This window comes from Beta vulgaris, chromosome 4, assembly GCF_026745355.1.
Source record: "Beta vulgaris subsp. vulgaris cultivar EL10 chromosome 4, EL10.2, whole genome shotgun sequence".
NCBI lineage: Eukaryota > Viridiplantae > Streptophyta > Magnoliopsida > Caryophyllales > Amaranthaceae > Beta > Beta vulgaris.
This window is the reverse complement of record NC_079205.1, coordinates 30981867-30995734: the sequence shown is the minus strand read 5'-3', so window position 1 is coordinate 30995734 and position 13868 is coordinate 30981867. Positions and strand designations below refer to the sequence as shown.

At 36.5% G+C, this 13868-nt stretch overlaps 1 protein-coding gene and 1 long non-coding RNA gene across 2 annotated transcripts; both read right to left on the bottom strand.

The window, feature by feature from the left end:
• Positions 1–7348: 7348 nt before the first annotated feature.
• Positions 7349–8521, bottom strand: LOC104907793 (uncharacterized). The gene has a single exon (XM_010696783.2). It carries the CDS (start codon positions 8519–8521, stop codon positions 7349–7351), a length of 1173 nt encoding a protein of 390 aa, XP_010695085.1.
• A 2436-nt stretch (positions 8522–10957) lies between these two features.
• LOC125496933 (uncharacterized) lies at positions 10958–13582 on the bottom strand. Its single transcript, XR_007273368.2, has 3 exons — positions 13377–13582; positions 13001–13065; positions 10958–11239 (listed from the first exon to the last, which is right to left on the bottom strand). It is a non-coding gene; the product is annotated as an uncharacterized LOC125496933 (long non-coding RNA).
• Between the last annotated feature and the right edge of the window lie 286 nt (positions 13583–13868).

Genomic DNA, 13868 nt, shown 5'->3' with positions numbered 1-13868 from the left:
GTGTTGGTTTGTGTGCTAGATTTCAAGCAAATCCAAAGGAGTCTCACCTTACTGTTGTAAAGAGAATTCTTAGATATCTTAAAGGAACAGATGATCTTGGACTCTACTATCCAAGAAGTGATACATTCGAGCTAAAAGGATATGCAGATGCAAATTATGCTGGAGATCTTGTAAATAGGAAAAGCACCTCAGGTATGGCACAATTCTTTAGTCATAGTTTAGTTTCTTGGAGTACCAAGAAACAAAACACAGTTGCTTTATCCACTACTGAAGCAGAATATGTAGCAACTGATGCATTTTGCTCTCAAATGCTTTGGATAAAACAACAACTTAGTGACTGGACTGTACTCAAAAAATATTTGAATCGGACTTGGGCTCAACTTTTCGAGTCCAGAAAACTTTTGATTGGATTTGGATTTGGCAAAGTCTAATCTACTTACACCCCTAATCCTAATCTTAGGACATGATACTAGTCTACTAACACATAGATATGTACGCACCTTGTGTAAAGAATATAGGAGACCACTTTATCAACCTTAGAAATCGCCTAAAGTGAATTCTCCGCCTACCAAATACCAATACAACCAAAAATCAAATACCAAATAGGTCAGACACTCCTTCAATGTCTGAAAAGCTTCCTCGCACTTCTCACTCCACTCAAAGTTTGACTCTTTATTTATCAAATTAGTCATCAACCTTGCTATCTTCGAGAAATCTCTCACAAATGTCCTATAATAGCCAGTATCCTAGAAAACTCCTAATATCTGACACATTCTTTGGTATAGGCCACTCAGTAATAGCTTGAATCTTTGCAGGATCCACATAAACTCCTTCTTTTGAATATAATGACCTAAGAAGGCTACTTTCTCCAATCGAAACTCACACTTAGAGAACATGGCATACAATTGATTCATCCTAAGCGTCTCCAATATTATCCTCGAATGCTCATTATGCTCTTCTTCACCCTTTGAATAGATCAAAATATCATCAATGAACACCACAATGAACTTATCCAAGAACTAATGGAATATCATATTACTCAAATCCATAAATATAACCAGAGCATTGTTCAGTCCAAATGGCATCATAGAAAATTGAGAATTACCATAACACATCTGAAACGCAGTCTCAGGCATATCCTTATCAGCTACCTTCAATTGGTGATACCCTAAACATAATTCAATCTTCGAAAACACACTTGTTCCATTCAACTGATCGAACATGTCATCTATCCTAAGACAAATGATACTTGTTCTTAATGGTCATGTTGTTCAACTCCCTATAGTTGATTCACAACCTCATACTTCTATATTTTTTATTGCAATTGCGTCTCCAACTCGCTCATGTCAGGAGGGGCTATTCTATTCGGTGACTTAGAAATAGGTGCAGTACCAGGAACTAAGTCAATGGTGTACTCAACGGCTCTCTTAGGAAGCATACAATAATTCTCGCTTAGAAACACATCCATAAATTCATTCACAGTTGGTATGTCCTTAATCTTCAGTTCAACCTCTTTATTCCCAATCGACACACTACAGAAGAACAACTCACATCCCTTCTTCACCAACTTCTCCACTTACATTGCATAAATGACCCCAAAATAGTTAGGATTCCCAAAACGTTGGTATGAAGTTAACTTCCCTAAAGGGCTTCTCAACACTACCTTTTGAGCTTTACAATCTATTTTGGCCTTATAGAAACCTTACAAATTTATCCCAAGAATAACGTCTAGGTCTCCCAGATTGAACTCTATCAAATTAGAAGGAAACACACGGTCTCCTATCTTTAGAGGCCAGTCTCTATAAAAATTGGTACACCTTATGACTTCTCCAGTAGATATACTAATAAGCTAGTGAGTTACTTCAAAGTCTACCAACCCAAACTTTTGATAATGGACGACGAAACAAACGAATATGTCACCCTATAATCAAATAACGCTTTAACGAGAACGAAGTTAATAGATACGGTTCCAGAAACTACGTCGGTAGATCTCTCAGCTTCATTGCAGCCCATCACGAACAGCTTACCCAGGGGTTTACTCTTGTTGTTGTTGTTTCTCTCACTAACAAGCTTAATGTAGCTTCCTTGATTATTCTGCGACCCTACAGGCTTTGAACCTTGGTTGTTTGATTGGTTGAATCTAGACCTTCCTTGATTACCACTCCCATTACCATTATGCTCTTTTTTCTGCTTGGTGGAGCACTCAAACACTCTATGCCCCTTCTTGGGCAATAATGACAGATCACTAGATCCCCTTTACAGTCTATACCAGGCTGGTTCTTGTTACACTTATTATAGTTGTAACTCCTCTCGGATTGGCCCTTATCATTAAAGCCTTGACTATTCCTTCCTTGGAAATCCTCATTCCCATTTCTATTCCTCTTAAAGTTCCCTTAATTTCCTCTAGTGTTGAAATCTTTTATTTCTCACCACTACAGAATTATTCTTTTCACACCTTCACTAAAGACCACAAATATGGGAGGCTCTCCCATATATAACATCTAGGGACGCAAAGGTCTCACCACCTAGCCCCAATTGGATTTCCTCATTCAAACCTTGCTTAAATCTTTGACCCTTTAGCTCTTTAGTAGCAACAACCTCAAGTGCTAACTTAGACAATACTATCAATATGCTATGAGACTCAAAATGGTCATACTCTCCATCCTAAGGTTTATGAACTCCTAATACTTTTGCTTCCTCAAAAAGCAGGGTAAATCGTTTCTCTTAAAGAAGCAATAAAAGAATCCCAATTATACCCTTCCATAACACTAAGTCTATTTCCGTTTTCTTTTCACCATAAGCCAGCCTCATATTTCAAATATAACATAGCTTCACCTACTTTCAGAGCCTTAGAATAATTTACAACCCCAAAAATCTTTTCGAACTCCCTAATCTAGCTCTCTAAGATTGTAGGGTTAGCTTCCCCCTTAAAGTACGTCGGCTTAATCTTAGCTAGTCTTTCAAACATGTCCCCTGCAGAATCGGGACACACAACTCTTTCTTGCGTCAACTTCTCTGCCAATAGCCGAATACTAGAGGCTAAAGCGTTATCGTTGTTGGTCATTCTACTTCGCGATCTGAAATTTAACGTCGATCTACGTTAGGTTGCAATTCACAACTACTTGCCATTTACTACGAAGGCTTCAATTCGAATTGATGATACAAGATCACATCATAATAATATGCTATGGAACTATAATTGTGCTAATTTCATTTACTACAAACCATAACCAATCAAATACTCATTCATGAATAAACATTCACATCAATAATATATAAGGATCAAATAAACTTAATCAGAACAATAAAATAAAATATTCCCCGTTCACGTGCTAAAATAAATTCTTACTCAACTTGAATAACTAAATAATTACTTTTGTTCCTCAAAACAATGATAACAATATTTTTCTAACTCATATTAACTAACCTTATTCCTTAATAAAATAAAGATACTAAGGAAACATATTTAAACCATTGTAGCTTAGCTACTTATTCAACTACTATTCTTAGAACATACATACATAGTCTATGGAGTTATATTATCAGTCCTATCCTTATTCTCCTTGTACTTTTGGAATGAACATCTCATCTTCAAAATATATAATGTCCTCATTGTCATAGTAGCAGGAATATGAATTTCTAGCTCTAATAGATCATCGAATCTTCTTAGTTACAGGCTCATCCTCTTCATACTCAGAATAACTATCAACCCTCATCACAACATTGTAGATGTCCTTCCGGGTCTGTCCCCTAGCATGATCAAACTCCTGAATGACCTCATCGTCGCTATAAGGGATGCATACTTTTAACACACGACGCATGACAAACTCTAGGCTAGTGTAGCTCTCATTATTTTATTTTTTTTGGCAATTCAAAGTTGTTATTGACTACCAAAAAAATATGGTAAAGATACAACCAATCACAATGAACTAAATCTCAGCCGAACAGGCTCTGCCTGAGATAACAACCCAAGTACATCAAAAACAAAACAAAGCAACAGAGGGGTTAATAGACTAACAGTTGTCTATCTTCCTCTTTACATAAGCAAGCTACCCTAAAGATAATATCTTTAACCACCTGATTACAATCCAAGCATTTGCCATTGAATATTTTGTTGTTTCTTTGACCCCACACAGCATAAATAGATTCACTGAAGCACATTGTGTAAACCTTTGCCTGCCTAGTGCTTCCTCTAGCTTTAGCAATAGCTATAGCACATTCCTGCTCAAATGTCCTGCCTGACCTTGTAGCACAGATGATCTGACACACCTGCCTCCAAATACTTGCAGAGTAATCACACACAAAGAATAAGTGCTGGACACTTTCCTCTTCTCTATCACATAAGCTACAAATTGCTCTGCAAGGCACATTCCACTTGATAAGTCTGTCAGTGGTGGCCAATCTATTTTGGATAGCAAGCCAAACAATAAACTTGCTCTTTAGAGAGGCATGATTGTTGCAGATAAGTCTTTTTCAGGGAACATGTTGCTGATTACCCTGAAGGAGCTTATAAGCTTGCTTAATACTGAATTTGCCATCTTTACACACCTCATTCCATCCTCCTACCATTTGCAAAGTTTCTCTTGTGTCTATAATTTTTCGAAGCAGCCAGGAAGTATTAGCAGTAATACTTACTGTATTGTATGTAAGCCTCTTAATATAATACTCATGCACCCATTTCACCCACAATCTATCAGACTTATAAGCAATAGCCCACAAAAGTTTGAGCATTGCAGCCTTGTTCCAAAGGGACATGTTAACCAAATTCCAGCCACCACAGGTTTTAGGATCATAAAATTTGCTCCAGGCTATTGGAGCTTTCTTAGAATCCATAGTATTGCCAGTCCATAAAAATCTTCTGCAAATTCCTTCCACTTCCTTAATTACTTTCTTTGGCAAAGGAAATATATGCCCCCAATAGTTCTGCATACTACTAAGGATACTCCTCACCAATTGTAGGCGCCCAGCATAGGAAAGAAGTTTAGCAATCCACCCTTGAGCTCTATTAGTGATTCTAGCAAGTGGTTTGCATTGAGAATAGGTGAGCTTTTTTGGACTTAAAGTGATCCCCAGGTACTTGAAAGGTAAAGTACCTAATTGCGTGTTACTCACTTCAATTAAACCAACAGCTTCTTCATTATTTACCCCAGCTAAGTAAATGTTACTTTTTTCAGGACTGAAGTGCAAGCCAGAAGCAGTAGAAAACTTTGCAAGAGCACTACAAATCTTAGAAACTGAGCTGTGATCTGCTCTATAAAAGAGTAGAAGATCATCAGCAAACATCAAGTGTGTCAGGTGAACTCTTTCACACTTTGGATGAAAATCAAAATCAGGTTTATGACTTAGCTCTCCCAAACACCTACTCAAGTATTCCATGCTAAGAGCAAACAAATAGGGGGATAAGGGATCCCCTTGCCTCAGCCCCTTCTTAGCACTGAATGGTGGGGAAGGCTTACCATTAATCAAAAGAGAATAACTCACTGTGTTCACACATGCCATGATCCAATTAACAAAAGTACTAGGAAACCCCAATTCAGTCAACATGCTATATAAAAAGGTCCATTCCACTGAATCATAGGCCTTTTTAATATCCACTTTCAAACAGCACCTAGGAGAAACACTTCTTCTACTGTAGCCTCTTATAAGTTCAGTGGCTAACAATATGTTTTCAGATATGTGCCTATCAGGCATGAAACCTGATTGAGATGTGTCAATAACTTCACCAATGACTTCTTGCAATCTCTTTGTAATAATCTTAGAGATTATTTTGTACATTACAGTACAACAAGCTATAGGCCTAAAGTCCTTAGCTTTTGTAGCATGTTCTGTTTTTGGGATCAAGGTGATGATTGTGGCATTGATAGGCTTATGCATCCTTTCCTTCTCTAAAAATTCTGCTATTGCTCTATACATATCCTCTTTAATGATATTCCAACTTTTCTTATAGAAGAAAGAGTTGAATCCATCAATTCCAGGGGCCTTAGAGTCATTGATGTTGTTCAAGGCAGCATCAATCTCATGTGTGGTGATAGGCACCAGAAGCCTTCTCCTTGCATCTAAGCTTAAGCTAGCTCCAGCTCTCACAGTTTGCAGATCAACAGCTTGGATTGTAGGAGCAGCAGTTCTAAGAAGGCTTCTATAAAAGTCTACTATCTCTTCTTGAATTTCCTCAGGCTTTGTTAACAAAACACCCTGCTCATTATAAAGGATACTAATATTGTTTCTTGTTTTCCTCACTTTTGCAGTAGTAAAGAAGAGCTTTGAATTAGTATCACCATGACTTATCCAGTCAATTCTTGATTTTTGCTTCATTATACTATCATCAACCTTACTCCAGTGCCTGTATTGATTGTACAGTTCTCTTTCTTCCAGTTGAAGCTGAATATTTTGCTGAAGATCACTGTGAGCTTGAATGCAATTAAGCCTTTGCCTATAATCTTCCACTTTTTGTCTAGCATCTGAGTAAGCTCGTTTATGAAGCCCCTTCATAACCTCCTTAACTGCTTTCAATCTCTTCCAAGTTGTCTGAAGATAGTAACTTCCAGAGATAGAATGCCAAGCTTCACTGATAATATCTAAGAATAGCTCATGCTCTGCTAGTATGTTATGAAATTTAAAGGGTCTTCCCCCTTCACTTCCACTGTTCCCAAAGTCCAGCATCAAAGGTGAGTGATCAGATATCCCACTGGGGAGATATTGCACTTGAATATCAGGATACTTACACATCCACTCCTCATTCACAAAGGCCTTATCTATTCTACTTGACACTCTATCATCTCTAATACTATTGTTTGTCCAAGAGTAGAATAAACCATTGCTTGGGGCTTCCATTACTTGCCCTCTCATTATGAAATCATTAAAATCATGTGTTTCATGATTTGTAATTTGAGCTCCATTAACTCTATCCCTGACATGAGTTACTGCATTATAATCTCCTATAAGAATAAGAAGGTCATGATATTCAGCAGTATGACTCAACAACTCTCTCCAAAGTGCTTTTCTATCCTGGACAGTATGTAAACCATAAACAGCTGCAATATGAAATTTCACACTTCCAATCAGATTTTCAACTGTCATTACAATGACCTGTTCAGACTTAGACAGGGCCTGAACTTTGAATTCACCTGGCCTCCATCCAAACCATATCTACCCCTAGGAGAATAATCATTGTTATCTTCCCACTGCCAATCAATCCCGAACCTTTTTCTAATTTTATCCACATTGTTTCTCCTCACTCTTGTCTCAAACATAGCAATACAGCTAATATGAGCCTTATTTAAGAAGTTTTTAACTTCTTTTTGTTTGAGAGGGTCATTGAGCCCTCTCACATTCCATGTTGTGAGTATCATCAAGACAGATAAGGGCTAGGTCCCTTAGCACCCCCAGGAACTCCTGAGTTATGACCTCCATGAGAGAAATACACAGCCTTACTGGATTGAAAAGCTGCTTGCTTCCCTTTATCTTTAGTTTTCCTAGTTACAACCTTCCAAGCTCCTTCTTCTTCCTGTTGTTCATCCATAGCTTGATGTATAGGAGTAGCTACAGGTGTTATCTCACTACTTAGATCTACTACAATACTAGGATCACCAGCATTCTTTTGGGGAACACTAGGATCTACTAGCACTGTAGGATCACCAATAGGAGCTGGCTGTTCTGTAGCTATCTCTTTCTCAACCACAGCTTGATTCTTAGGCACCCACTTCTGCACAGGCTTAGGATTAATTTTAGGCTTGCTTCCTCCAGCTTTACAATTATGTCCAACCTTTAGACATTTCTTACAGTAAGGTGGTAGCCAATCATAGCTAACTTTCTGAGTGAAAGTAGCTCCATTTGGCTCTTCTATTTGTATCTCAGATGGAAGCTTTTTAGTGACATCCATTTCAATGAGTATCCTAGCAAAGGATACTCTTAGGGCTTTAGATGTACATTCATCAGCATACACAGGTTTCCCAAGCAAACTTCCTATCCTACTGAGAGAGTCCCCACTCCAGTAGTGAAGAGGCAGATTAGGAAGTTTAACCCATAAGGGAATAATTCTCAACACTTCATTGTGAAAATTAAAACTAGGATCCCACTGTTTCACTATGATTGGCTTACCATAGAACAGATTTGGTCCAGCACACAAAATTGCATCTCTATCAACCCTAGAATCAAGTTTCACCACAAAATATCCCTCCTCATGTTTGAATATTTTGGGATCACTATTCACATTCCAATGAGATCGAATATACGCCGTCATAGCAGTAATAGTGGGAGATTGACCAATAATATACACAATTCTTGAGTTAATCCATATTTCACTCAGCTTAGACACCTCTGTCTTATCCAGCTTAGCAACTGGAACTCCATTCATGACCATTGGTGCAATAAATTTAAGACCCATACCTTTATCAGAGATTCGACTCTGAGCCGTAAATGTTTTCCATTTAATCATAGCTTCATTTTCTACATCTTCGTTTTCTGCCACTGGTGAGCTTTCCTTCAATGGTGATTTTCCAGGGTTTTCAAGAGTTTGTTCCATCAATTTCTGTCACCTCCAGTGCTTGGATATCCACTTTTGATGTACTAGGTTGTTGCTTAAGAGATTCCGGTTCCGGCGTACTCGGAGTCGGCGTCGCCGCCTTCTTCTTTCTCCCCATAGCTTCAGGGAGGTGCACGTTAGCGTTTCACCTAAACGTGCGCCTATAGAGGTTTTAGGGAGGTTTCTCTTCTTATTATTACGTAGCTCTCATTATTAGAATCTCCATCATATTCATCATTACTTAACACAATAGGGTTTTAGTAGCTTCCTACTCCGGTAACTTCTCTATCAGTCATACCTAGGAGGTCCATTAACTTATGAACACGACATCTAGAAATAAATAGCACCCTCACTTAGCGTATACTCCCAACAATAAACAATAAGAAAAAATATACAAACAGTTTATAGGTAGGAATAACATTAAACATTTAAGCATGCAACAAAAACGTTAACATGTTGAACTAAATATATAAATGCAGAAATACAATATTCTTATCCTATCAGTCATTCCTATACTACTGATCTCTCAGAAAATTAATAAAGTAAAATAAACTATAAACTAATAGTACCAAAAATAAACAACTAAATCAAATAATAATTTTCGAAAAATAGAAAACCGAGAATAATAAAAAAAATCAATCTATAAAGAAAATTCGATCCTAAACAAAAATTTCAAATCCTTTTTGAATTTGAGACATGTTTCGAATTTATAAAAAGATTAAAGAAGAAAATAAGTAGGAGCTCGTTTTCTGTGAAATTCATTTTAAGTATATAGGCGCCTAAAATTTTAAAATTGGCACAAAGGGTCAATAAAAACCTACACTTCAAGATACCACTTTGTAAGACCCTGATAATTCTCTATTTTGTAGAATAACTTTTTAATATAAAAGTTAGAGAATTATCAAAACATTTTCGCACGTGTGATAACGTATCAGCTTATTACGAATTTTGCAGCGGAAATAAATAAAAAACTTCGAAAACTTAATAACTTAGTCAACCATAAGTCAACTCCAAAACCAACCATAAGCCAAACAAACATGTAGTCAACTATTCAAACCATAAGTAAAATGAAACTTTAAAAATATCAAAGTTAAACACAAGCTTTCCACAAAACCCGAACCTTTGATGTATCATCTTCAAACCTAGAATGGTCGATTCTCTATTGATCTTGAGAGACTGCTCACCAAATGGGTCATCACAAGATTAATAAGGCACAATCATGATCGACATACACAAAAAGCACTTAATAACCAAAGCTGGGTACTACATAATAAATAAAAACAAAACATAACATGATACTACTAAGCATTAATGCATGCACAAGAAAATAATAATATAATAATATGACAGACTAGCCATACTGAACTTGACTCCACAACTAAAGCTTAGTATAATAAGCAATAGAAAGAGTTGTCCAAACCAAACTAGTCTTCAATTTAGAAGACGAAGTACAGGCGCGACTCCGCACTCCCAAGACCAACGATAAGGTACTAATTAAATGAAATAGAACAAGGTGATAAATCTGGTCCAAAGAAAATCCATGGGATACCACCATGTACTCTAACTCATCTTAGTCCAACACTTCAAACGTGCACAAGCGTAAAGCTTATTGCTAATCACTTTTTACTTTAAGTGATTAAAAAATTATTTTACTTGTTACGACTAAGAAAGTAAGACAACCAATATCATCATCAACAATGCATGAAACTTCCGTTTTTATCTTAAGATTACATAAGGTTATCGACAACTTAAGAGTCCAAGCATAATCCATTATTAGTTTAATACTCAACCACTATTTATTTGTTGTTATAAGTCAATAATCAACCAGCCTTTCCGTAGGTGAATAACCAACTTGCTAAATAAGGCTCAGGACCCTCATAAAGTAAATAAAATAATCCAAAACACTACAAGAAAACACGATATCAACGACTGCTTAAAGCCGTCGTTAATATAGTAAAAACGGTCGCTGATGACTCACCGACGGCCAAACCGTCGTTAACCAACCGTCGCTGTACAGATGGTCGCGGATATTGGAATCAACGACCGCTTGGCCATCGGTGAAAATATTAACGACGGTTTCTGGAAAATCAACGACCGTTTCAAGAACCGACGTTAACTTCATGCCAACGACGATTTTAAGCTGTCGTTAATACAATGACGGTTTAAAGCAGTCGTTAAATCAGCGACGGTTTAAAACCGTCGTTGATTTAACAACTGCTTAAAGCAGTCGTTGATTCTTTTAACGTCTGCTTAAAGCGGTCGTTGATTCAAGTCATATGATTCTTATAATGCAGGCTGCAGCCTTACAATTTGCATAAAGGAAGAAACTTGGAAATAGAAAAGATTGAGGAATAACAATTGAATAATCAGTCAATTAGAGAATTCAACTCACTAAAATTATTTCAACCAAGAAGAAATTAATATCACAAAGCAAAATTGTAGAAATAATTTTTTTTTGTCATTCCATAGTAATGGTCAGAGTACTTTGTAAACTAAATAACTAATTTACACAAAAACTCCCTAAAAGTCTAAAGACGCAAGATTGAAGATGACTAGAAAGATCATAAGTATGATGTGACAACAAAAGCTTCAAAGTCACATTTCTTCCGATATTCTAACTCTCGTAAATTACAAAAATGTTTTGCAGCAGGGACTAACTTCCCTTCCTTGATGGCTTGCTGCATCATCAAACAAATAATGGGCTTGTGTATGTACAACCTGCCAAAGTTAAAATCATCCGATGAGTTTATCGCATAAGTCAAACCATCAATAAATCGGTAACAAATCACATTCAAGCAGATAACCGAATTCGGGAATTATGACAACACAAGTTAAAATGAGCATAAAAAGTTAATGAGAAAAAACGTAAAATGAGCAATATACTTTGGTAGGAGCCTTAACCTTATCAGAAATAATTGATGCTTGGTTTAGTTTGGTTAGTGAACTACTAATGCAGCACAAATATATACTATCTTATAGACTATCGCAAAATTGACTTGAATGAAAAAAGAGTGGTAATATGAGCAAAGGTTCCTTACAAGCTATTCAGATGATTGATGATCCAAAAATACTTCTAAGTACATAACTTTCATCAAGAAACATAAAAATAAAAACCAAGCAACAAAATAAGATTGTTAAGCAAAGATAAATAAATATGATCCTTACATGAGAAGCATAGTTTAACAAATATTATGAGTACACGAAAAATATCCTCTCATAAATCAAATAGTTCTAGACTGAGATGAAACCTTCATGAATGAGTAATGCGAAGATGAGGACAAGGAAGCCAATAACAATGCAATTGCTTGAGGAGACCGCTGTTTGAGAGTATGCAGAGAAAGTGATTGTTACTCCTACTAATCCTATTGTTAAAGCTTTTATGTTTCTGCTCATCATTTTTCCTTGTTGATTTTGATTATCGGTAACAAATCACATTCAAGCACATAAAAGCACATGTCCCCTACCATGGTTCTTACTAGGTCTATGTGTCCATCATCATATGGACAGCTAGGTCTATGCGTCCATCAAAATATGGACGAAACTGGAGGTCGAAAACTCTACATCCTTCTACAAATGAAATTAGCTGTAGAATTCTAACATACATTACTTCCATGGTTAAAGATGCATCTCAGTCTCTTTACAAACTATTTTGGCAAGAGTCCAGATCAAGTCAAGTACCAAGAAAAGCATCTATGGTACACCAATTTCATGAGAGATTCGATTGTTTTTAGGATCACCATTGGACATGATGGAATCAGAAGAAAGGTTGCTTCTTAAATTTAGACCAGCAATTTATACTTTACCAAAGTAGCTGAAACATAAAGGGTGACATGGTAGTCAAAATGGAATATCTCAAACATTTTTCAAAAAAACTTTTGTTGAAGAACATGAATGTTAGCTAATTGTCAAAAATGTTCTCCTTGCTTCTACACTTCCTAGAAATAAAGCACAACGTAACTCATGCGTCTTATAAACTAATAAAGCCGAAACAGCCGAAGAGCGAACAAGCTAACATCCTAGGGAAACTCCCTTGATCTAAACCATAATAATATGGTGCAAATAGAACTATCAAACCGAAAGGTTCACACAATTTTTGCAGTTTTAGCCCTAAAAGCAAAACAAATTTCCATAATCAAAAGCTCAAAGCAGCTAACACTCAAACTTAAATAAAGAGTTACGATATTACATGTCGCCAGAATATGAGAAAACACTCGAGAATCATTCGTACCTGAAGCGAGAAAACAGAGAAATTTCGAATTCATTCCTAAACATATTGTGATGTATGAAGAAGAAAAACATAAACAAAATTCAAGCAATATATGGTACAATTTCATGAACAAAATTAACAGTTTCTAATTCAATTATACAAACGATTATAATAGTAGACTAACATCAACAATCACAAAATTAACATTAACAATCGCAAGAAGACAGGTATTATGAAAGAAAATCTTTTATAACATGAGATAGATGACTCACCTGATAATTGGAGGAAATTGACAAAAAAGATTGAGGCGAATTGAGAAGGAAAGAAAAACCCTAAGCTGCGATGCGAAGGATGATCAGAAATTTTGGGGAAATGAAGAAGGAAGAAGAAGATACTTGAAACGTCGAGACAGAAATCTAAACTAAACGTAATGAAACATGATAAAATAGCAACAAGAAAATCAAATTAGTGAAAAAACAAACTACAATTTCAACTCAAGAACAAGAGTATATCTCTTCGATTTTCCGCCGACAATGTGACAGATTTTCAGATTGGTATCCCCAAAAAAATCGAAAAAACCCTAGAATTCGATGAACAGAAAAAAGACGAAGAAAAAAAAAGATAAAACTTGAAATCAAAATCGCTTACCTTCTTAGAGATGGAGAGTTGAAGAAACCCTTTTTTTGGATTCTTTTTTTTCTTGTTTCACTTTCTCTCTCCTCAGTCTCTATCTCTTCAATAAGCGTCCGTTGCTCCGGTGGATTGAGAGGGAGGAGGAAGGAGGAAGAAGGAAGGAGCAGATCTGAAGAGGAGAGAGATGAGGGATTAGGGTTTACGGTTAGGAGAGTGAGGAATGAGGAGAGAGAACAGGCAACTTCACTTTGTCTTCGTTTTCTTTGTCATCAGCAACCGTTTAATACAGTCGTTTAAATTAAAAAAATCCAAAAATCTAAAATAAGAAAATCAACGACTGTTTTAAACGGTCGCTGAAAAATAACGACTGTTTACCCGTCGTTGACCACTCTAAAAGCAGTCGGTGGGAACGACGGTTTTAAACAGTCGGTGATTTCAAGAATAACGACCGTTTTTGTAACAGTCGCAGAGAAGCCGTCGTTGTTTTGGCTTTTTCTTGTAGTGAAA

Coding starts and splice junctions, on each gene's coding strand:
- LOC104907793 (XM_010696783.2), bottom strand. CDS start 8,521: ATGGAACAAACTCTTGAAAACCCTGGAAAATCACCATTGAAGGAAAGC.